This window comes from Chaetodon trifascialis, chromosome 19 (genome assembly GCF_039877785.1).
Source record: "Chaetodon trifascialis isolate fChaTrf1 chromosome 19, fChaTrf1.hap1, whole genome shotgun sequence".
Classification (NCBI taxonomy): domain Eukaryota; kingdom Metazoa; phylum Chordata; class Actinopteri; order Chaetodontiformes; family Chaetodontidae; genus Chaetodon; species Chaetodon trifascialis.
The window spans coordinates 18,802,254-18,825,445 of record NC_092074.1 but is presented as its reverse complement, the minus strand read 5'-3'; the positions used below and the strand labels follow the sequence as shown (position 1 = coordinate 18,825,445).

Here is a 23,192-nt window from a genome sequence, read left to right as displayed (position 1 = left end):
CTTTTCAGGTTTCAGACTTTGCTAATACCTTGCAAGTAACAAGTCCTTGCTTTGACCAGAAGACATTTTTTTAAATTATTTTTTTCATGTTATGCAAGTTAATAATAATACTTGCTGGGAATTTTTCTGTTTGTATGTATGTATGAATTTGTCTCTGGCAGAGCTGCTTCAATTGCGCGCTCGGTCACATTAAGTCAAGGCCGTACAGTTTGCGTTCGTCAGATCTGTCAAGCCACGGTGGCACGAGTTGGGACTAACGATTAATTAATTACTGCGTTGATGATATCTGGTGGGAAGCAGAATGTTAAAGTTGGTAGTCAAGACTACAAATCACAAATCAAGTCAAGTCATGGGACCACACAGATGGAATTTATAACAAGTGTCTCTGCACTCTGCAGAGTTGGCGGCGCAGTTCTCCAGGAAATCCAGCCAGCCTCCATGGAGAGGAAATGAAATAGATGTGTGTGTGTGTGTGTGTGTGTGTGTGTGTGTGTGCGTGCGTGCGTGCGTGCGTGCGTGCGTGCGTGCGTGCGTGCGTGCGTGCGTGCGTGCGTGCGTGTGTAAAACCAACTGCCAGATAACTTCTTTGAACTGTGAATACACTGCACTGTTGTTAACCTTTGTCACCAACTGCATAAATGCAGCTCATCTCTGTAACCGATGGATAACATTCATTAGACTGCGACAACGACGGCTCGATGACTTTTAGAGTCGAAGTTTGTCTCCGACGGTCTTTGAACTTGGATAATCACTGATATTTTCCCCCAGAGGTTTTTGGAGTTGATTGCAAGATGAAACACTTGATGTTGCTTTATTAATTGATCGGCTCTTATTAGGAAAAGGATCAGTTAAGTTGATTGCGTCTAAGTCAGTTTTTTCGTCAGGATATCCCACCTCAGCCATCTCTTATGAAATACAATAGAATAAAGGCAGTCATTAAGTTTCATGCACATTTTTCTAGGTCACAGTTCAGAATTTGCATTATCAAAGGGAAAGCCAAGGCTCTTGTTGTTGTCTCTGGCTCCGTTCTCGTTTTTCATCAAGACTCTGTTGTAAAGCAGGTCATTGTTCTCAGTGGGATTTTTTTCTTTTTAGATAAGGATAACAACAAAAACTAGTCCCTGAAGGAAGGAGGTACCACTGAAACTAAAACCAAATCCTGACTCTTCAGTGCTTTTACACAGGTCGACTCTTGAGGGATATTTAAATGTTCTGGTATGCATGCTACCTGTAAAGATTATAATGAAAAATCTAATCAGGATGTTATAGTTCAAGCCGGAGATCAGAATGAATTGGTTAATCAAGCAAATAATTAGATATCAATAATAAAAATAATCATTAGTGGCAGCCCTAATTTCTTCCTTTAGTCACTGGTACATGAAATAACAGTGGTGGCCTGCTATATTTGGCACACCTTATTTTTCACAAACTACTTCATCCAAATCCTGAAGGTCCTGGTTCAAATCTGTGACGTTTATCATCTTAAGTTCTTGGTACGATACGACTGAAGGATTATCTTGGAGAATCTGACTTGTGAAATTGATGTGACATGATCAGCTTGAGAGAAGATGCATCTCTGGCAGGCCGAGGTGACAAAACACAGCAGAGTCCAATAAAGAGAGGCTTTTGATTGGCTTTATTTAAGCCGGTATCTGTCTTTCATAACGTACCCGGACTTGGTCTTTGGATGGGCTCAGCTCAGGACATCTCTGCTATGTACATCATTCTATATTTTAAAAAGTACCTGTTTCTCTTTCAGGGTCACCTGAGAGCCTTCAGACCGTGTCGTCTGCAGTTCACTGACCTCGACGGGACACTGGGTTCATCAGTGAGTATCCAGCCTTCTCAGTCAGGTTTGAGGGTTTGCTCTCCATAAGTACATAAGGCAGCACTTGGGTATGGATTTCGTAACTGTTCTTCTGTTGCACTTATTCTTTAAAAAGACCCTTGAACTTCTTGTAGTGAATGACCCTGCACCACAGAGCTGTTACAGGAGAAAGAACCCCAGCTGTACTGTCATTGTCGCTGTTGTACTATCGGTGACTTCCATCGAGTTTCTAGCAGCATGCTTCCATTTTTGCATCCTCAAATTACGACTCTGATTCCAAAAAACGTTGAGTCGCTATGTAAAACGTGGATAAAAGCAGAATGCAATCATTTGTACATGAACTGTGTTTACCAAGAACAGTTTTACGAAGTGTTTCTGAGCTCACGCAGTAACATCCTTTATCCAATCATGTGTTCACAAAGTGGTGAACCTCGCTCCATCCTCGCTTGTGAACGACTGAGCCTGTCCAGGATGCCCCTTTCATACCCAATCATGAGCTGTTACCATCAACCTGCTTACCTGTGGAATGTCCCAAGCAGGTGTTTTTGGAGCATTCCTCATCGTTCCCAGTCTTTAGTTGCTCAAAGCTCCAGCGTTTCAATTCTTCTACATGAACCCATTTTATAGAGGGTTTCTTGTAGCCCCTTATCACTCGGATTGTGTTAGAAAGACTAGACCCCTTAAACTGTTGTAAGTGTGTTATTCCCATCTTCCACAGTCATCTTAATAAGTCAGCCCAGCACTGAGAAGTTAATGCCACTACTTCAGATCAGAGTTACACTATAGAGACTGGACAGATGGTAGGTCTGGTGACTCTAATGGCAGTAGGCAGGACAAACCTAATGTTAAATATAATATAATACAGCATTTAAAACTTTGGGAATGATATAGATTGTTAAAATGAGGAGCAATCTGCTTTGAGATAAAAAAAAAAATGGTGAGTAGGCGGCCCTTATCTATGAGACTGAAACAGCATGTTTTGTTCCAGTAAATGCTTTGCTTCTCTCTCTGTGTTTCTTTCTCTCTTTCACTTGTTTCTCTCTCTCTCTCACCTCCTCCTCCAGCCAGCAATGCTGCTCTCCTCCTCCCACACACACACATAGATACAGATACTACTATGTTCACACAAGTATGAAGGAGAGAGGGGGAGAAAGACTCGCAATGAGAGATAGCGTGGAGAGAGGAAGAAAAACACACCAGGGAAGAGAGACAGAGACCATAATAGAAAGTGGAAGAAAGGAATGTAATGAGAGAGATCAGACAGGAAAAAAAGGATGTGTTTGTCACTTTCTATTAAAAGCTCCCAGTGTCCAAAAGTAAAAGCTGTGGTCAATAAAGTTTGTGGATTTCTGAACATGCAGGACTCTGGAAGTCGGTCGGTCTGTTTGAAAATGACGCAATCCAAGTTTACAATGAAAGTTAGTGAATCTGAGACAGTAAAAGATTTAATTTACTTAAAAATGATTGCCATTGGATCTCATTTAAAACCAGAGGCCACAACCAGTTTCAAGCTCATTAAAGGTATTTTTCTCATGTTGAGACCTTCAGGCTACAGAGACAAAAATGTTTTCTCTGTATTTTCAGGCTAAGACATCCACACCAAAACTGCCTTTCTAAAAGTTTAAGTTGCAGTATTTTCTGTACCTTTAAAGCACTTCATGTTGGGAGGGGGTCGCACATAGACGCACTTAAATCGCACTCCAGTATAAAAGTCTTCCAATCACACTCAGTTAAGAACAAACCAGCACTGGGCAGAGCGTGTCAGTTCAGATGGCACTGAGTCACACTGACTGAGGCTAAGTACCATTACGAGTCATATTCCTCACAGAAGGGAAAAGTTCAACACTGATTACATAAGAGTGTATGATTATATGTGAATGTAAAGGACGAACAGTATCTGCATTCAGTCTGGCGCAATAGACCACAGGCCCATTCAGTGTTGTCTGGATGGAAAATGGACTCTGTTTGAACAAAACGCTCGCATCCCATCATATGTTTGCCTTGTCTTTTCAGGTTTTATTCCGCTCCCGCTGAATGCTGCACAGCCTTGACAAAGTGTCAGTGGTTGTTGTACAGGCTTAGACGTGTTTGCATGTGGTGAGACTATACTTTGAGGACTTGTATCATTATGGATGGTTCCCACAGCACTGCCTCTGTCAGCTGTGTCTTTATGAGGTGGATGGATGTATGGATGGATGGAAAGACAGAAAAGAGTGAGGGGATAGTTGACTTGATGGACTACTCACTTACTTTCTGTATCCATCTCTCTCTTTCCCACTTTCAGTCTCAGCATCTCATCTCCTCCCACATGCTCTCACATTGAGTGAGGAATCAATCCTTCTCACTTCCATTATCTCTCCCTATCTATCTCTATCTCTATCGCTCTCTCCTCCACTTCATTCTGGCCATTCTCCACCAATCGAATACACTTGCTGTAGGCACAAATGAGCGTGTGTCTCTCCAGTCCCACAGCAATCATACCACGTCCTCATTAGGTCTATTCTAGCGGCCCGCCTTATCCTCCTTCATCCCTTTCCCCCTATAATTGGGCAAAAACCTCTGCCTACCTGTCAGCAGGAGCCCCGGTACAAATGGTGCAATTTATTCTCTAACAATATATTCTTCTTACAATATATTCTTACTGCCACAGGGTCTATTAGCAGTGTGTTGGTTTTGACTGTGGTCATTGTTGCCCATTGTCAATTTCAGTAAATATGTGTATCGTGGGGAGTCGGATCTCATTCAAACCACCACCTTTACTACCTTATGGATAATGGCTGCAGTGTGGAGAGAAAGAGAGCTTTGAAAAATGGATTGTTCTTGTCAGGCTTTCTAGGTCAAACCAGATGATCTTCATTATTGCTACGTTTGTTTCCATCTTGACTTATGTTGAAGGATATGGCAAGGTTGCTTGTTTGGGGTAGTTTTACAGATGAGTCCGCGCGAGGCTCTCCGCAGAACGTTTTGAGAATGTCCTGGATGACAAGGGACGCTCGGGATGTGCATCGACGTGGACAAACTAGTAGAGTAAATGAGCGGTACTTGCATGCCATTTCGTTGTGTATGCCGGATTCAAGCAGTCATTGTGAAAAGGTGCATCGATCTTGTCCATATGTCCACGTGTGACTATGATTGTGACTCTCAACACGACTGTTTGCATGTGTTCAAATGTTTTTCTGTAAGAAAAGTACAACATTTTGTGTATCATTACGGATATGGGGCGGTATTCTTTGAGGAGAACCCTGCTGTGGTGTGTAAAGATGCAATACATAACTCTTTCAGTAATCAAAGTGTGTTTAGCACAAACAAAGAAACAATAGAGGAAACAGTGAAGCAAGAAGCCTTCACCTTTGCTCTTATTTTGGTTCTTTTTTCGACAATTGTTAGAGCTTGTGTTTTTGCATGATAACAGGTTTATCTGGCAGTGGAACCTGTGTACTTCTTACTAACATCTTGCGTAACAGATGCAATTTGAGGATCAACCATACTTGCCACAAATGTAAAATTTATTTATACAGTACCTTTTTATAGCACATCTCACAAAGAGCTTGAAGTCAGGTATAAAAATACACAGTAGAAAAGTATTTGTTTGTGTGACATCCAAGACTAAATGAGGTCTTTAAAAGAAAATTTAGACCTTGAAGTAAAGCACACATGCTGCGGACAGTGATTGTCGAGCTATTTAAAAACGCTGAGTGGCTGCGCTTTATGCAATATGAGCAGGTAGCTGTCCACAATAATGACAACAGCAATTAGCTGGAATAAAAAAAGAAAACAAAACTAGTAGTGTGGAAATCCTGGCAACAGTCAGAACGGACATCCCAAAACCTTGATTTAACAATCTGTGTGGATGCTTTGTACATGAGCATTTTTGAGTTGTGGCATAATAGCGGCAGCTGCAGGTAGTCCCACTGGGAAGAGGACGTGTCGTAAATGTAGCAGAGGGCTGTTAACACACCCTAAGACCTGAGCCAATAATCTGCTGTTTATTGGGCAAACGCAGAACCAGTTTGTAAGCGGTTTTATTTTTTCTTGAAAATCAGACTTCAGTCTTGAGTGTGACTGGCTCAAACATATTCCCTGTATGACCTGTCACTTCCTCAGGGGAAGCAGGCCGATGTGTTTCCTGCTGGAATGTGAGACAGCTTCCTCCGCTAAAGCAAAGGCTGGCACGGCCCTGTGTCGTGGAAACAGCAGCAAGGAACAGACTTTCTTTACTGTGTATTCACTGCACAATACAGGCACCTGTATTACACTTTAACTTCACCCATACCTGTGGTTTCTGCTGTCATATCATGAAGCTGATTTAGCTCATAAGGTGTTTGTATGAATGGGAATTAATGTTAGCTTATAAATGCTACATGCTAACCAGCAAGCTGCTATGCTGTTGTAGTTCGTTGTAGTTCCCTCGTAGTCAGACAAAATCAACTTAAATACAGGTGAATAACACCTGTGCTATGCGATCAGTCATACTGACCTTTAAAGTGATAGTTCAGGTTTGTTGAAGCAGGAATATATGAGATCAATAGTATCAATAGTCAGTGTATTACAGTAGATGGCAGTCGGCACGCCCTCTGATGTCCGCTTTCTTTTAGGTGGATAAAATATGTTTTGCTGCTGACCCCTTGCACTCTAAACTGGGGGGGCGTGCCAGCTACCATCTACTGTAGGTAATACACTGACTATTGCTGAGTACCTCATACAACCTCACTTCAAAACACCCGAACTATCCCTTTAAATGCGAGCTCACAGAGAAGGTTAGAGGTGAGAGAAAGTTGCTCTTAGAGAGCAGAAATGCTTTTTAGCGTGGACAGAAGGCTGAACTGGAGAGAGAAAGATGCACTTCTAAATCTAACAGAATTGATGTGGATATACTGTTAAGATTGAGAGCTCAGGTGGGAATTATTTGTCATTTTTCATTCCTGTCTTTTCTCCACTGCCATCCATGTTTGTGTCTGTCTGTCCTCCTCTATGAGCTGCTTTCACTCCTCAGTCCTACTCACTCCTCTCCTCACTGCAATGCTGTTCCAGCTCACTGTAGCCCACGCAGACCTGCGCCATTTTGGAAATCTGCAGCTCTTTTCACATAGCTGTAATCTGTGATTTTCTCGCTGTGGCTAAATATCACCTGTGCAATGATGCAGAGGATAACGAGACATCCTCATTTACTCTGTGGACTTTCATATGACTCAAAATGTACCCTTTGTTACCAGTTAAAAGTGAACTTTGCAGTATAAAATTGAAACAGAGCTCATAAGACCATGCTGAGATGAACGTCCTGCTGCGAAACTTGTAATTATCTTCTACATTTCTGTTCTTTCCCTTCCTTCCTCCCTCTATCTCTGAACCTTTGTGTACCACTATTTTGTGATGCATCAGATGGGTCGTATAATTTGAGTTTGACAAAGTTCCTGCTGCCAGATTTTATTTACTCTTTAGTTTTGATGACAGGGCTGTGGTTTGCTTTGCTCTCTCGCTTTCTCTGTTCCTCTCAGTTGTGCTTCCTTCTCATTTTCCTCTCTTCCAACATGTTCCTTTCTTAAACTGCCTGCACTTTAATTGATTTGATTCCTCATTTTACCCTGCATATCTCCTCTCCATCCTCTTTCTCAACGCCCTCTCTTCATTCCCTTTCTTTATCTCTCTACAGTACATCAGCCACCATGTTAATTACACCACAGTTCTTTTTCTCTGTTATTCATCACTCTGCTAGTTCTGTCACCCTCACTGCTGTGCCTGCTTTTGCTACATGCCAGCATTTTGCTCGGGTCTGCAGTGGCTGTTGAAATGAGGAGGGGGCGTGTACTGGTGCCCAGTTCAACAACAAATGGCTGCTTGGCGTCATCTGATTGGCACAGATTAGGGGGCTCTCGGTGGTGGTGCGGAGGTGGCTCTTGCAGACGACCAGGTGGCTTCATTGCTGCTGTGTGAGCGCAGCTGACTGAGCCATTCGCCCAGAATGTGTTTTACTATTTTTATGGCTTTTTGTTCTATTAAGTGTAATTGAATGGATAAAGACAGAAAATGGGTTAGAGTGCTCATATGAAGACAAATTTCATCTGATTAGTGGTTTTTATTTTTAGCAACGCCACTTCGCTGCTGAGGTCAAAGCAGCCAACAAATACAGCAGCCCTGAGAAGAAGAGGTGGGAAAAATAATCGCTTTTTAAACGCATTGCAATTAACTGTGGAAGAGTTTAGCATTGGTGCACAAAACATCTTAATTGTGATTCAGAAGGTTATTTGTATGTCAGCTGTCGGTGGCTCACCACTTGCCTCTGTGTGGTTGACGACCTTGGTGGAGGGAAATGGATTTACTGAGGTGACGTGATGAACATGATTTTAATCAGTTTAGTTTAGCTGAATTTAATTAACTCACTTGACAGGTACACCACCAAAACATACATCTTTATTAAACTCTAACTTTATTGTTTTTCTGGTATAGCACCCATATCAATACTGGGTATCGAATCAGTGTGTCACTGGGGCACGCACGCACGCACGCACGCACGCACGCACGCACGCACGCACGCACGCACGCACGCACGCACGCACGCACGCACGCACGCACGCACGCACGCACGCATATGCAGCTACTGCCCAATCACTTTGAGGCTGAGGAACCTAAACAGGATCATTCAAACACGGTGCGTGCAGCTTGGTTAGTTTCAGTTGCTTATCTTTGGGCACTGAAGGGTTCTAGTAAATGGATTGGAACCTCTCAAATAGGATGACCCTTGTTCAGTCTATGTGTGTCTTGAGTGCATGTGTGTGTTCTCCACTGTTGACTTATTTATTGTCTTATGGAGACACCCAAGAGTGAACAAGGTGTGAGAGCAGCGTTTCAGAGGAAGGAACACGTGCTTGTCAGGGTTGCACTGCAGAGATTCAGATCAGATTTTCTCAGATTAGCTTTTGGCTGCTAATTTGGGCTGCCTTTTTGAGTTAGGTCTGATAATAATCTATTCTCTTCTTCTGATGCTAAACTCGGACAAAACTGAAGTTATAGTAGTAGGCCCTAAACATCTTAGAAGGTCACTTTCTGATGACATAGCAGTTATGGATGGCATTGCGCTGGCCTCCAGCACCACTGTAAAGAATCTGGGAGTTATCTTTGACCAAGACATGTCCTTTCACTCCCATGTAAAACAAATTTCAAGGACTGCCTTTTTTCACCTACGTAATATCGCAAAAATCAGGCATATTTTGTCTCAAAATGATGCAGAAAAACTAGTCCATGCATTCGTAACTTCCAGGCTGGATTATTGCAATTCTTTACTATCAGGCTGCCCAAATTCGCTGCTGAATATTCTCCAGTTGCTCCAGAACGCTGCAGCACGTGTTCTGACAAAAACCAGGAAGCGAGATCATATTTCTCCAATACTCGCCACTTTGCACTGGCTCCCTGTAAAGTTTAGAATAGAGTTTAAAATTCTCCTCCTTACTTACAAAGCCATAAGTGGCCAGGCACCTTCTTATCTTAAAGAGCTCATAGTACCTTATTGCCCTACTCGAACACTGCGTTCCCAGAATGCAGGTCTACTTATGGTTCCTAAAGTCTCAAAAAGCAGAACAGGAGTCAGAGCATTTAGCTATCAAGCTCCTCTCCTGTGGAACCATCTTCCAGTCTCTGTCCGGGAGGCAGACACTGTCTCTACATTTAAGAGTAGGCTTAAAACTTTCCTTTTTGATAAAGCTTATAGTTAGGGCTGGCTCAGGCTGGTCCTGGACCAGCCCCTAGTTATGCTGCTATAGGATTAGACTGTTGGGGGACATCCAAAGATACACCGAGCTCCTCCGTCCTTCTGTCCCTCTCCATCCGCACGCTCTCATGTCCTACCACGGCGTCTTACTAACTTAGCTCCTTCCCCGGAGTCTCTGTGCTTTGTCGTCTTGCAGGTTCCCATGGACAGTGGCTGAATCTGGATTGTGGATTTCAGCTGCGTCTCCTGCCTTGGCCCTGCCTGACATCCACTGCAACTGCTACTGCTGTTATTACATCCACTGTCACTGTTACTGTGACTGCATGTCTGTCTCTCTGTCTCTGTCTCTCTCTCTCTCTCTCTCTGACTGCTTTTCTTTCTGTCTGTCTGTCTGTCTGTCTGTCTGTCTGTCTGTCTGTCTGTCTGTCTGTCTGTCTGTCTGTCTGTCTGTCTGTCTGTCTGTCTGTCTGTCTGTCTCACTCTCTCTCTCTTGCTCTTCCTCTCTCACCCAACCGGTCGAGGCAGATGGCCGCCCACCCAGAGTCTGGTTCTGCTCGAGGTTTCTGCCTGTTAAAAGGAAGTTTTTCCTCGCCACTGTCGCCAAGTGCTTGCTCATGGGGGAATTGTTGGTTTCTTTGTAGATAAAAGAGCTTGGTCTGTACCAACTCTATATGGAAAGTGTCCTGAGACAACTTCTGTTGTGATTTGGCGCTATACAAATAAAATTGAATTGAATTGAATTGAATTGAAAATTTGAATATCTATTACAGATCACCAATTGTTAATTGTACTGTTTTGTTTTGCAGCCTGTTTATGAAGATAACAGTGAGATTCAAGGCAGGGAGTGTGCATGTTGTTAGAAAACCCAGTCTGACAAGCCATTCAGTGCAAAGTGCAAGGTAAAAACAACTCCGAAACCTCTGCTGAGCACTGCAGATTTTCAAAAAAAAATCTAACAAATGAAACGTCCTAAGAAGATTAAGCAGCAGGCAACAGGAAGCCCTCCACCATTGGCCCTGTTCAAAATGAGATGCAGCGTACCTGCACTTTCATTTTAATTAGACAAGCGGAGCAGCAGTTAGGGCTTTTCGAGGTTTAATGATTTGACCTTAATACCAGACCAGTCAGGCCAATTATAGTTTGGCTAACATCAGAACATTGTATAAAAGTGTATCATCCCTCCAGGTTTGGGGATGTAAAGCACACTTTTTGTCAAACTTTTATTCTTAACTCACAGGGACCGTATAACATTTATGACCAGAAAGCGTGTGGCACAGCAATAGTTTAAACTTAACAGGACAGCCTAAACTACATGTGCTCGTTGTTTAATGGGTTTTCCTCAGCTTTATACTGCACATTAAAGAAAACCTTACAATCACCAGTGGGACGTTTGTTCTACATCTGACTAATAAAGTACCGTATGCTCACAGTCCTCCATGTGAATTTGTTGGCCAAATATGAAACGTTTCATCTCCAACGTGGATAAATCAAAGATCTGGGAATGAGCAGAGTAGTTATAGTTTGAATCATGAGCTAATGTAGTTACATCACTACTACCATCTATAAATAACAGATCAGCCTGCAGGGAAAATCACTCTATCCATCTACCAACCAACCAACCAACCAACCAGCCCCCACCCTCCCAAAATCCTCTCTGCTTGCCATGAATAATAAATTAGGCCGTCATGAGGGCAATAGGCTGTATGGACCTGATTCATCAGTGCTCACGCAACCCAGATACCACTGTCCTGTGTGAGTGGTTTAAAGCCAGCGTAATGGTGAAGAGCACCGAAGTTCATATGGGTTTTGTTTGGATACAGATCAACCGTTCTTAAAAGTGTCATTCAATAGTGGTCGAACTGGCATTGCCAAAATAGCAGGAACACGTGTCTGCATTGTAAAAACCAGTGCAACAACAAAACTCTTCATATCAACAAACTTTGTGATGCATGGCTATTGTATTGGATCGTTGGACTGGTTTCCTGTTATTCTGTCAAACTGCTCGTTATATTTCTTGTGAATTAATACTCGCTTCGGTAAATAACCTTCACGTGTATTTGACGTGAGTTCTTCATCATCATTTCAGGAACGTATTTGTTTTTACTTGATAAAGGAATGTAGATGTATATTATTGTGGAAAACCTCTCACTGCAGCACTGCAGAGGTACAGAGGAGGGGAAGCAAATGAGGCTTGGACCCCTGAAACACAGTAAGAGGAAGGCAAGGAAGTGTGTGTGAGGGTGAGACAGGTATTGTTGCCCTGCTGTGGACATGGTTTGTGGCTTTGATTGAAATGCACTGGTGAGCATAAGAGGCCGTCATACGTGCGCGATGCGAGGTAACCTCCCTCTTCCTGTATATATTTTCAGTGTACTCGTATGTTAACCAGTCTGCTCAGCCGAGTTGCTGTGGCTACAGTGGAAACACGCACGCAGGGGATGCAGGAAGGCCATAGCTATTTGTGTCACTGTAGTTGAACACTGTGAACCTGGAACCCTAAGTGGCACTTATCCTTAGTCTCTCACTCCTCTAAATCCCCATCATGCCCCACACCCCCTGCCCACCCACCACCATCCATTTCCTATCACTCCTATTTCTTTTTTCTCCTATTGAAAAATGTGTCATCATAACTGTTAATCCATAGGGATGAAGAAGGAGTGCTCCGTTATTGTGTTCACACCTTAATGCACTGAAAACTGCATTCTCAAGCGTACAAGCTTGCAAGGAAAAAATGTCCAATTACAAGGACTTTTTGGGTTCGGCCAAATATATTTAACAAAAATACAGTTTCTACTTATATACTGATAGTTTTTGATATTTTAAATGTCTATCACAAGATGTCGTTTTCCATGATTTTAGTCTCTTCTCTTTGATTTAAAGGGGTTGGGTAAAATGTTACGATACTTCTCAGTATAAAGCAATGCACCATAAACAACAGCCTCCAAAACCAGCCATGAACCTGAATCAGCACCTTTCTAAAACACTTTCACCTGCATGAAAGTAGGATTTGTTACTGCATTAGTTTAAGTTTAAGTAACACCTAATGTGTTTATGGACACACTGTAAAATATTTCGATATGATTGGACCTACAGCATAGAAGAAGAAGAATGCAGAGGTGATATAAAAAGCTGCCATCCACACTTGTTCGTTAAAAATACTCCTGTGATTCTGAAGATAATTAACTTTGTTTAGCCAAGATGACGCAGTTCAAGGTTGATCCTTGTAACATTCAACTATTCTCTTCTTTGTCTTTTTAGGTGATTGTTGCGTGCGAGAGATCCAGACACCCGCAGTCAAGTTACAGACGTGTTGCTTTTAAAGGAAGGCCAGGTGAGAATATTTTACATTTTTATAAAGCATGTCCGTCTGCCAGCTTTGCTGAAAAGAAAGAGGGTCCCATTTAATGACAATGAAACTAATACAAGTGTCAGTGGAGTCATGAAGAAATGAGTCACAAATGTGAAAATGAGATGTTCCACATTTGTGACTCAGTGCTTCAAAAACATCTGGTTGATCAATGAGACTCAAAAAGTGCAGCTAAAATGGAGAAGTGACAGAGAGAGGCTGCGTGGATGACTTTGCTTGACTTTACAAAGAAGCCTCTACCCTTGACTGAAGCTCTGTGCATCTCACTGGCGTAGTGCAGGCCGTGCCTCCAGCTGTTGTTTGAGGCGTTGGACGTGCACGTGAGTGACAACAACATTCAGTCCAGCATTAAGGGATATTTTTTAGGTCTTTTTACAGGCATATTTTGTTATGAAGCTGTAAGGATCTTCATAATCATCCTTTCAGATACCTGGAACCAGAGTAAAATTGGTATCTTCCATTATTAAGTGACAGCCGCTTACACACACAAAAACACTCACGTACATATAGACTCCTCTTTCATCACTCGGTCAAGTCTCTGCTCATCTCCTCCCACTGCCTCCGTCGCCATTCTGTGATAGCTGGGGATCGGAGAGTGCGTGCCGTAAAACGCCTTTGCAATTTCACACACGAGAGAAGAAGACAACAATGGCAGACTTCAGAGCGCCCAAAAAGCCCCTTTTGCATTTCAGTGAGCCGGAGAGGAGACCCCACCCCACTGCCGAGCTCTGCAGAGGGAGGAAAAAGACGGCGAAGCACGTTTATCTTTCCACACAATTAGAATTTCACTTTAAAAGGCTCTGGGCTGGAACTCCAACATGTTGGAGTGCCTGCTGCCTGGCAGCTTTCAAAGAGAATAATGTTTGATTTATTTCTTTTTTTCCTTATCTTTCCTCCGTGTCTTGGGCTGCCATTTCGTCATCTACACTCAGACAAGCTGGGATGAAAAGCTGTTTGGCTTTCAAATGGCTGTGTAGCATTTAAGAGCACGAGGCCACCGCTGTTTCATTGTGGAATACCTGCATTTTGTTAAAAAAGTGTGTTTTGGGAAGTTGCTGGTGCAGATCTGTCATTGCTGCTGATCCGTGTGTGAGATGCGGGTCCCAGAAAACACTGCGAACTGCATTATGTTCAATGAAGTTTGACTTTGAGTGAGGAGTTGATGCTTTCCCATCTAACCCTGGCACCAACTGAAGTTCACACACTAATGCCACTGAGCCTGGGAAAAATGACTCGGTGAGAAAAAAACAATGTGACGCAACGCTCCTCATCATCTGGTCCTTTGTGTGTATTTGTGTGTGAGACAGAGAGAAACGCCTGAGTCATAATCTGGATCTTTTCCAGATTTTGGTCCTGAGGCTCTTTTGTGTTACCTGCAGTGGCTTTACACCCACGTGTGAACAAATGCACGTGCACACACACACACATGGATATCTCGCCTTTACGGTCACGCCTATGCCCAGCAGCATCTTGGCAACAGGTGTTTGAGAGGACATGTTGGGTTTGACTCAGTGTCTCTCTCTTTCTGATTATCTACAGCCTTTTTATGTCCGAAGGCTTTTGGTTCCTCCTCCTCTGCTTCTTTCTGAGCTTGGGCTGGGTCTGTTTCTGTTATGGGTTTGTAAAACCGATTGAGACATTGGATGTGTTGACATGATGTGACTTGACGTGACTCACTGGTCGGTGTGGTAATGATGTCTGTCTGGAGAAACAGGTGTACATTTGGTAACGTAAAAACAGCACATTTGACGCGAACCCATAGATTTTTCCTCCTTATTTTGTTTCCTTAAATTTTGTTGTTGTCTTTAGTCCTCTGCTGTCGTTAAAAAGCTTCTCTGTGATTGCAAGGTGGTGATCTTCAGTGAACACAGGCCTGGGAAAAACTATGCATTTTCATCAAGTACAATACAGGCTGATTAATCAGCGCTGAACACTGATTCACTCTGCAATTGTCTAAAAATATTAACAACCCAGTTTACAGTGTTTCTGAGAAGAAAGAGAAATGATGTAGGGTTTTAGCACCTGAGCTAAGTATGCACACACACACACACACACACACACACACACACACACACACACACACACACACACACACACACGCACTCAAAGAACCCTCTGCTCAACTTTTTGTGCCCTCTCTTTTCAAGAGTTTTTCTATGACTGTGTCTCCTTTCATTGTTCAGTGCGAGCCTCTCTCAGTCAGTTAGTTACAGAGCCTGTCTGCTCTGTAATTTTCAGGTGTGTATGACTCACTGTGCACTGGAGCACATTCACGCAGTGAACACATTCACACTGTCCTTACCGGCACACCTGTGCTGCTTGACAACAACCTTTGACTGCGGCAGCCAGACACATTTTAAACAAGCGTAAGCGGTACTATGGTTTACATAGAGTATTTTGGCGTTACCATAGTAACCATAATGACACCCTTGTGACATTGTTCTCATTAGTAAATGAATCCATAAATATTAAAATTTATTCCTCACCAATTTTTTTGGTAATAACTTTTTCTTGTCTTCTAATAATCCCATAAAAATGAGCCGAACTGTAAATTCATAAGGAAATCTTGTAAGGACTGTGTAATTTGGTTTTAATTACAGGGAAAATTGAGATGGTGTTCAGTTGGTACTCTTCAGGTAATTAATTCCAATTAGTCACTTGTGAAGCCTGGAGTCTCTTAGCCAGTGCAGAGCAAGTCAGTTTGACATGGAAAAATGTCATAAATGTGTCCACAGGCAAACAAACAGTTCACACATGAATAATAAATTGATGATGAATGATATTAACTCGGGCATAATTGGAGCTGTTCCTTCAAGGAAATGACTGCTTATAAATTCAACGTGACTAACAAAAAAAGACTCGCTAAAAACCCCTATAACTACACAGCTATTATGCTCAAATGCTTGAGAGGATGTTACAACAATGCTTCTTTAATGTTGTGCTCATTCTTCCAGACGCCGTTATCAGTGAGATGCAAATAAGTCCCCCTGTTAACAGTTTCCAGCTGACTGGGCCAGCAGACAACCTCTGCAGCACGTCGCTGCATTGAGCAGCGGTGCTACATATTTACCACAGAAATCTGCTTCGTTTAGACACTGCTAAAGGTTACTGAGTATCTGTCAGTGTAATTGGTCCTCTGCGACTGCAGAGAGGCACGCTATGCCACATTCATTCGTTTCAATTCCCAGTGTCCCAACCTAACATACAGTATAATCCTCTCCCCTCTCTGTTCTCTAACTCTTTGTCTCTCTTTCACCGTTTGTCTCATTCTCCTTGACTCTCATTAAAGAGTACTACACAGTCCTCAGAGGAGAAGGAGAAAGGCACTCTGCAGGTAGTTATTTGGGATTCGCTTTTTGAGCGTGATGTTCAAAGGCGTCTTTGGCTTAAAGTGGAGGACAATGCAGTGCTACTACTTTGTGACTTCTACTATTGAACTTTACTTTCTTGCAATTCTCAAAAAAAAAAAAGAAAAAAAATAGAAACACATTTTCCTCTTGCTTGTGTCATTTGGGGGAATAAAATTGATTTTAGCCCTTTTTTTGGTCCAAGAACTCCCTTATAATCAGCTTGTCAGTGTCATTGTCTGTAATGATATGCACAGTGTATCGCGCTGAGCCCTCTGATTGGGTGTTGCGGAGGAACATGCCACTTGTGCAACAAGGCTCGCCATCAGTGGAACAGCCTTTTAGTCCACTGAGTCTAAATTGGGAAAAAAGACCGGGGCTCTCCACTTTTAGCTTCGGTAGTAAGTGATAATTGAAAATTTGCAGCGTTTTGTTGCTGCCCTAATGTACCCTAAGCGGACACCCACAGCATTTTTCCCTAGTGATAGGGACCCCTCCCTGTCTTTTATAGTATATGGTGAAGAATAACTGTTTACCTTTTTACTGTCTAATCCTGTTTTGGGGGGGATTGGTTGGACATATAACAGCTTATTAGATAACCTTCAATGCTCTATCTTTGATTTGGTATTTGGTGCATTTGAGCCTAATCAAAGGAGTTTTAAAAGGAGTGATAAACCTCTGGTCTACATTAGGTTGGAGACAATTTTGTGCAGATTTTTTGATATTTACAATGAAATGAAAAGTTTAAGGAGGTTCATCTATATTCATGCTCTCTCTTGCACAGTTCATAATCTCCTCTGAGAATGAATTAAAATGGTTTGATTATTCCACCCTGGTTGATTATATATATCTGTTCTAATGATACACCAGCTGAGATGACGTGACATTGTTTTTATATGATCTCCAGCAGAATACTTAAACGCCTCTTTAGCATATCAAAAATATTCCCACAACACAAACCTGTGCAGTATGTGTGTCTGCACATGGAAATCTCCCAGTCAGACACTCAGACGCTCACCAACACCTGGCTGTGAAATGGGAAAGACTTTTGAGTTTTTACTTTTGCGTTTCAGCCTCTTAGACTTCAAACACTTTCGTGTTTAAAGCCAAACCGAAGCCAAGACTAGGATGTCATGCTGCTCAGACAGACCCATCTGAACCACTCACAAACAGTGTTGGAGTAGAGGAGAAACTGTAGTGTTATGAGTGCTGCCCATAAGGCTGCAGAATACTACAACAAAGCACCTCAGATCTTTGTGAAAGGGTCAGTTCATCCATATCACAATAAGAGAGAAAATTCTCAGACAACTTGAGGCATTGATCCATGCAGATGGTTATGGTTTTATGAGGTATCTGTGAAATTTCTGACACAACACCAAAGTATGTAATGAGGAGTCTGTGCCGCTCAAAGCATTAATAATTGCAAATGAAAAACTCCACTGTGCTGTATTGAATTATGAGACTGTTCACAGGGAGGTCTGTGGGAAGTGAAGGGAAGCAATCAATCGCCCTGTTCTTTTTCCACACACACACAGAGCACAGAAACATGCACTGTACAAGTCCTTATCTCCATGGTGATAGAAAGTGGGGTCTGGAAGAGCAAGGTAGTGCACCATTAACGACAAACCAGTAGACAAACACAAACTCAAGCAAACTGAAAGTCTTTCCTCTGTCATTACTGACTATGTGAGGCAATAACTGTCACAACATTTTTGACCATAAGCTTTTCAGCACAGGGTCTGAGAAGTTAAGCCAACGTAGAAGTGCTTTAAACCTGGATTCTCTCCAATGGCCAGCAGGGGGCAACTCCACTGGTTGCAAAAAAGAAACCTGAGTATGTGTAAGCTTATGGGAAAATGATTTAATTCTTGCTAAATTTACAAGCTCAATAAAGGTTTTCATGAGGAGTTCATGGCCTCAGTCAATAGTTTCAAGTATCCTTTAATACAGCATGGTTTTAATTTTGTAAATTATGGTGCCATTTACTGTAAAATGGAAGATAAAGCAGGGCATGCTTTAAAAAGATTGCTTTTTTAAAAAGACCACCATGATGCCAAACTTGAGGCTTCAAAGTGGGTTTACACTTGTTTTTGAATGTCTAATGGCCCAAATCTGCCCATACACATGGAAGCAGTACACCTCATGTATGGAAATGTTTTTTGTACTCGTTGTTCTATATTACATTAATCTCCCGAGCCCTACAAGGGAAATTTCAAGCTGTGTTGGCTGTCTTAGAGCTGTCCAAGGCCTTTGACAGTGAGGTCAAGTGTGTCATGGCTCCTTTGATATTAAGAAGAAAAAATCCAAACAAAAAGACACTCCATTGCTGACGGCAATAAGAATTAAATCCTTAACCTGCTCTCGTTCAGGTATTAGCTGGAATGGTTCTGGAAAATGATGTATAAATACTCAATAGGATGAATTAGCATTGCACTTTGCTCAGTTTGTGAGATAGCAGATGTGTTACGAAAAAGGTCACAACCAATAAAACAGAGGCCCAACATACCTCAACATTTATTCCTTGGGTCGAATGCCAGATTTGCTCGCATCTACAATTCACTTTTGGAACTCCATTGCATCTTTTTTCTGGACCCTCGCTGTCTGGAAACTACCCATGTATTATCAAAATGCCTCCCCGTTCGGAACAAAGGCTTTCTGTTGAAAATTGCCGAGAACCTTGATGACAGTACGAGGGTAATTTTGAGCAAGGTTTTCTACAGAGCCCTAGCAGACATCATTCTCAATTTTCACAGCCTGTGTAATACTTCCCGTGACTAATACAATGATCTCGTGCAAAGCTGGTAAACTCTGTATCTGTGAATAAAATCATTATCTGTTAGTGGTCTAATATGTGACCCTGCAGTAAAATGGAATGATTTCTCGAAAACTGTAGACTACCCAGACTCGCAAATACAGTGCCTCTCAAATATAGCCCAATTTTTATTGTTGGTTCTGATTGTTTGTCTGTGTTATGAACATGAGCTTGGAGGGCTTACTGTTATACATTTCACAAAAATACTGTTTCCCATTGCTTATAATTGTGGCTCTTGAAGTAGCTGAAATCAAGGCAAGATTTGATAAAACGTGATGCTGATTGCTCTTTCCGTTGATTTCTCTCTTCCTCTTCCTCTTCCTCCCTATGCTCTTTCTCTCTGTACCATTCTCAGTTGCAGAGTTGGTTTCATCCACACTGAATTGAGCTCTCCTCTAGCATGGTTGCAATGCAGACTGCTTTTTAGAGACTTCAGCAGCTCTTCATAAAGCTTCAAATCTGAAAAGGTACAGCATCTCTGCTATTTTTTTATTGAAAAGAACACAAGCTTGAGGCCTTTGACTTAATATTCTTTGTACAGTATTCCGCCTCTTTAGCACTCAGTACTTGGTTTGTGAAAGTTAAAAGCCAGCCATGTTTGCAACATCTCGTACGTCATAGGGTATTGGTGAGATTCTGTAACTGCTACCATTCTGTTGAGTGGAGACTATTGATTTATAATCTTTTGTTGAGTATTGATTGTTCAACAATGAGACCTATTCATGTCTTCTTTCCTTTGCTCCTTCTGCAGCACCAAATGTGTCCGTGAGACTTGTCACTTCAGTCAGTGGGCATTATGTTAACCCGAATCTAAACCCACCAGCAACCCATCCCTACCTTTCCCTCCCATCTCCCCTCCCCACACCCTTTCCCATCTCCATCATGACCAGTCTGAAGCGTTCTCAGACAGAACGCTCAGTCGGGGGCTCTGTGCCGGCTACTGATGAGTTCTATACCCGCCGCCTGCGACTGCCCAATGGAGGTGCACCACCACCCCGCAGTGAGAGCGCCCACATCTCCTCTTCCTCCACCACCGGCACCAACCCCGGCGTCCCAAAAATGGGGGTCCGGGCTCGGGTGGCTGATTGGCCCCCACGGAAAGATGGAGGAGGAGGGGGTGTTTGGCATATCACTGTAGAAACAGACTCCCCCAGCTCTACCAACACCACCAGCTCTTCAGGTTCAGGAAGTGGAGATAGAGAAAGACTTGGAGGAGGGGGAGGTGGTGGTGGAGGAGGAGGGGTAGGTGGTGGTAGTGGTAGCGGTGGCAGTGGAGGAGGAGGGGTGTCAGCCGTCACAGCCCACAGCAATCTGTCAGCCAAGCTGGGCCACCTGATAAGCCCTCAGGACTCATCCATGCTGCGCAACATCCACAACACACTAAAGAGTAAGATGCAGAGCAAGGGAAAGGACAATCGCTTCCTGTCACCAGATGGCTATCTAGGCTCACCTCGCAAAGGCATGAGGCGTATCCGCCAGCGCAGTAACAGCGATATTACTATCAGTGAGCTGGATGGTGATGGCAATGAGGGCTGGTCGTTCTCCGGATGGACACCCATGCACCGTGAGTACGGCAGCACTTCATCCATAGATAAACATGGCGTGTCGGGAGAGAGCTTTTTTGACATGCTAAAGGGATACCAGTCTTCTGAAGCCCCCGATCAGCGAAGCCCAGCTCCAGAGAGGCTAACGGAGCTACTTACCGTGGCCCCAATAAAACAGGCTGCCCTAGACCTGCCAGATGGACCTTTAGGTCCAGTCAGAGGTAGCCCTGCCAGTCGGTTGAAGGAACGAGAGAAGCACTTGAAGAGGAGGTCGAAGTCAGAGACAGGTGGAGAGTCAATATTCCGTAAGCTGCGTAGTGTGAAAGTAGAGGGTGACACATCAAGGGCTGGCTCAGATGTTGAAGATGGGGGGAAAGGGGATGAGAGTTGCCCACCTCCCAAACCCTGGTTGTGCCAAAAAGGCTTTTCCCATTTTGATGTCCAGTCTCTACTCTTTGATCTCAATGAGGCAGTACATAGTCGGCAATCTGGGTCTAAACGCAAGAACACCACAACTGGAGCCTCGGCTGCTGCTGCTGCCTCGGCTTCGGCCACATCCTCCCTTTCCTCCAATCAGAGTGGTGTGTATGGATCACCCTGCGGCTCACAAGAGGAGCTGAGTAAGGAGGGGACAGGAGCACACAGTACCAACCCTGCCCTGGACCCTGGTGATGACAAGAGCAATGACCTGGTGCTCAGCTGCCCTTGCTTCAGGAATGAGATTGGAGGGGAGGGTGAGAGGAACATCTCTCCTGCTAAACAGGTAGGTTTTGTGCCAGAATAGGATGATGAGATTTTATAAAAATATATCTAAATATGATTGTTTGTCTTGATTCCTTCAAAGAGTCTCTATGGCTCTTTAGTCTGAAGACTGCAGTACCTGAACTTTCTTGTTTTAAAAACATTAAGACAATCACTTAAAAATTCATTAGTGTATGTTGAAGATACACTGAAGAGTAATATCATGGATGCTAGCGTACTTGCTTTACTTTTGCTTGTCTTGCATCCTCCAGCAGGGCAGCATAGGTAGTGGTGGGAGCTCAAGCAATTCTTCTGGCAGTACAGAGGAAGGACCTTTGGATGCCACCCTCACTACTCATTTTACCAATGCTGGTGTGGCGGTGTTGGAGGCGTCCAAGGACGGGCCAAGCCAACATGCCGACAGGTCCAAACGATACATTGTGGAACACGTTGACCTTGGCGCCTATTACTACAGAAAGTACTTCTACCTCAGAGGTGAGCAAAATCTGGACTTTTTAGATTCATAATTTCTAATGGCTTTTGATTGCGGTTGTGGAAGTCGTCTGTCTTAAATCAATGTGTATTTAGATCATTCTTAAAAAATTTACCTGTTACTACTGGAAAAAGTTGCCAGTTTCTGCTTACAGCCCAGCTTCAACTGTTTTAGACCACTGCCACAATATTCAGTATCCATGCAAATGCTGCATTCTGCATTTCACTAAGAGTAAGAGAAAAGTTGGCAAGCAGTGAATGTATTTTTTTGACATGCGAGGGTAATTTTTGTGGCAGGTTTTTGCATCCTTCCCACATCAGATCAATAGAATTGAGCTTTAAATTTGGCAAAGTGGCAAAGCTGTCTTTTGATGTCCCAGGTTCTGTAATTTCTTCCTCTTTTTCACTTCATCCATGTCTGTTCACCCCTGCCTCAAACCTCTTTCCTCTTCACCCGCAGAACACTGGAACTACCTCGGGGTAGATGAGAACCTGGGCCCAGTGGCGGTGAGTCTGAGGAGGGAGAAGCTGGATGAACACAAGGAGCATGGCCAGCAGTACAACTACAGGGTCATCTTCAGAACGAGTGAGGTACATTGACGCATGAATATTTACACCTTATTCTGACATATGTTGTGTTTTATCAGCTGGATTCGTGCTTGTGTTTTATGATTTGTTTTTAATTTATCTGTCCATTCATCAGGACATATTGTACTTGCAGCTGTTGTGTTCATGTTCACAAATGTGTCAATATTTAGTACACACTGTACTGAGTGAGGTTACTGAGAAGCTCTTATGTGTTCAAATTGTGTGGGAGTCAGCATATAGGATCCGCGCCCAGCCTTGCTTATTGAAAAACCCAGCTGGGGAGATCCGTTATGAAAGCTTTATCTCAAGGTTGTCAGATGCGGCCCAAGACCTCATATGCCTCCACCTCCGTTCTTAAATATTTATTGCATGCTTGATTCAGTTTGTAATGTACTCCCTCAGTTGTTTAATCACAATGCTCAATCCGTAATTTGATTGGAAGTCTTTTGTGAATCCATGTAGCTTTGCTGCCATCTCCTCCTATAGACACACCAGAGTCAGAGATCCATGTCCTCATTCTCTGAGCTGAACGCCCACCCACCATCTTTGTCAGCCTTCATCTGTGAAGGACTGAGCTGTGCCATTTCGCAGCTCAACGAGACTAAAATAGCGCCAAAGGTATTTGAGTAGAGGAGGAAAAGCATTGCTCTCGTATTGAAGCGCACCATGAGTAATAGCCCTTCCAATCTCTTGGGATGACGCACGACCTACAGTGCTGTGTTTTCCTCTATTTTCTCCCCTTCTCTTGCCTCCCTCTCTCCTCTCTAATTG

At 43.1% G+C, this 23,192-nt stretch overlaps 1 protein-coding gene across 1 annotated transcript in view; it reads left to right on the top strand.

Moving 5' to 3' along the window:
• The window catches only part of sipa1l1 (signal-induced proliferation-associated 1 like 1), a 73,442-nt gene that overhangs the window by 23,979 nt on the left and 26,271 nt on the right, over positions 1–23,192 (top strand). The window contains exons 3-8 of the mRNA XM_070986985.1: positions 1,760–1,828; positions 12,789–12,861; positions 19,412–19,523; positions 19,808–21,363; positions 21,617–21,836; positions 22,294–22,424. Of these exons, the coding sequence (XP_070843086.1) occupies positions 19,939–21,363; positions 21,617–21,836; positions 22,294–22,424 (1,776 nt within the window). The 5' untranslated portion in view covers positions 1,760–1,828; positions 12,789–12,861; positions 19,412–19,523; positions 19,808–19,938. The remainder of the gene's footprint in view (positions 1–1,759; positions 1,829–12,788; positions 12,862–19,411; positions 19,524–19,807; positions 21,364–21,616; positions 21,837–22,293; positions 22,425–23,192) is intronic.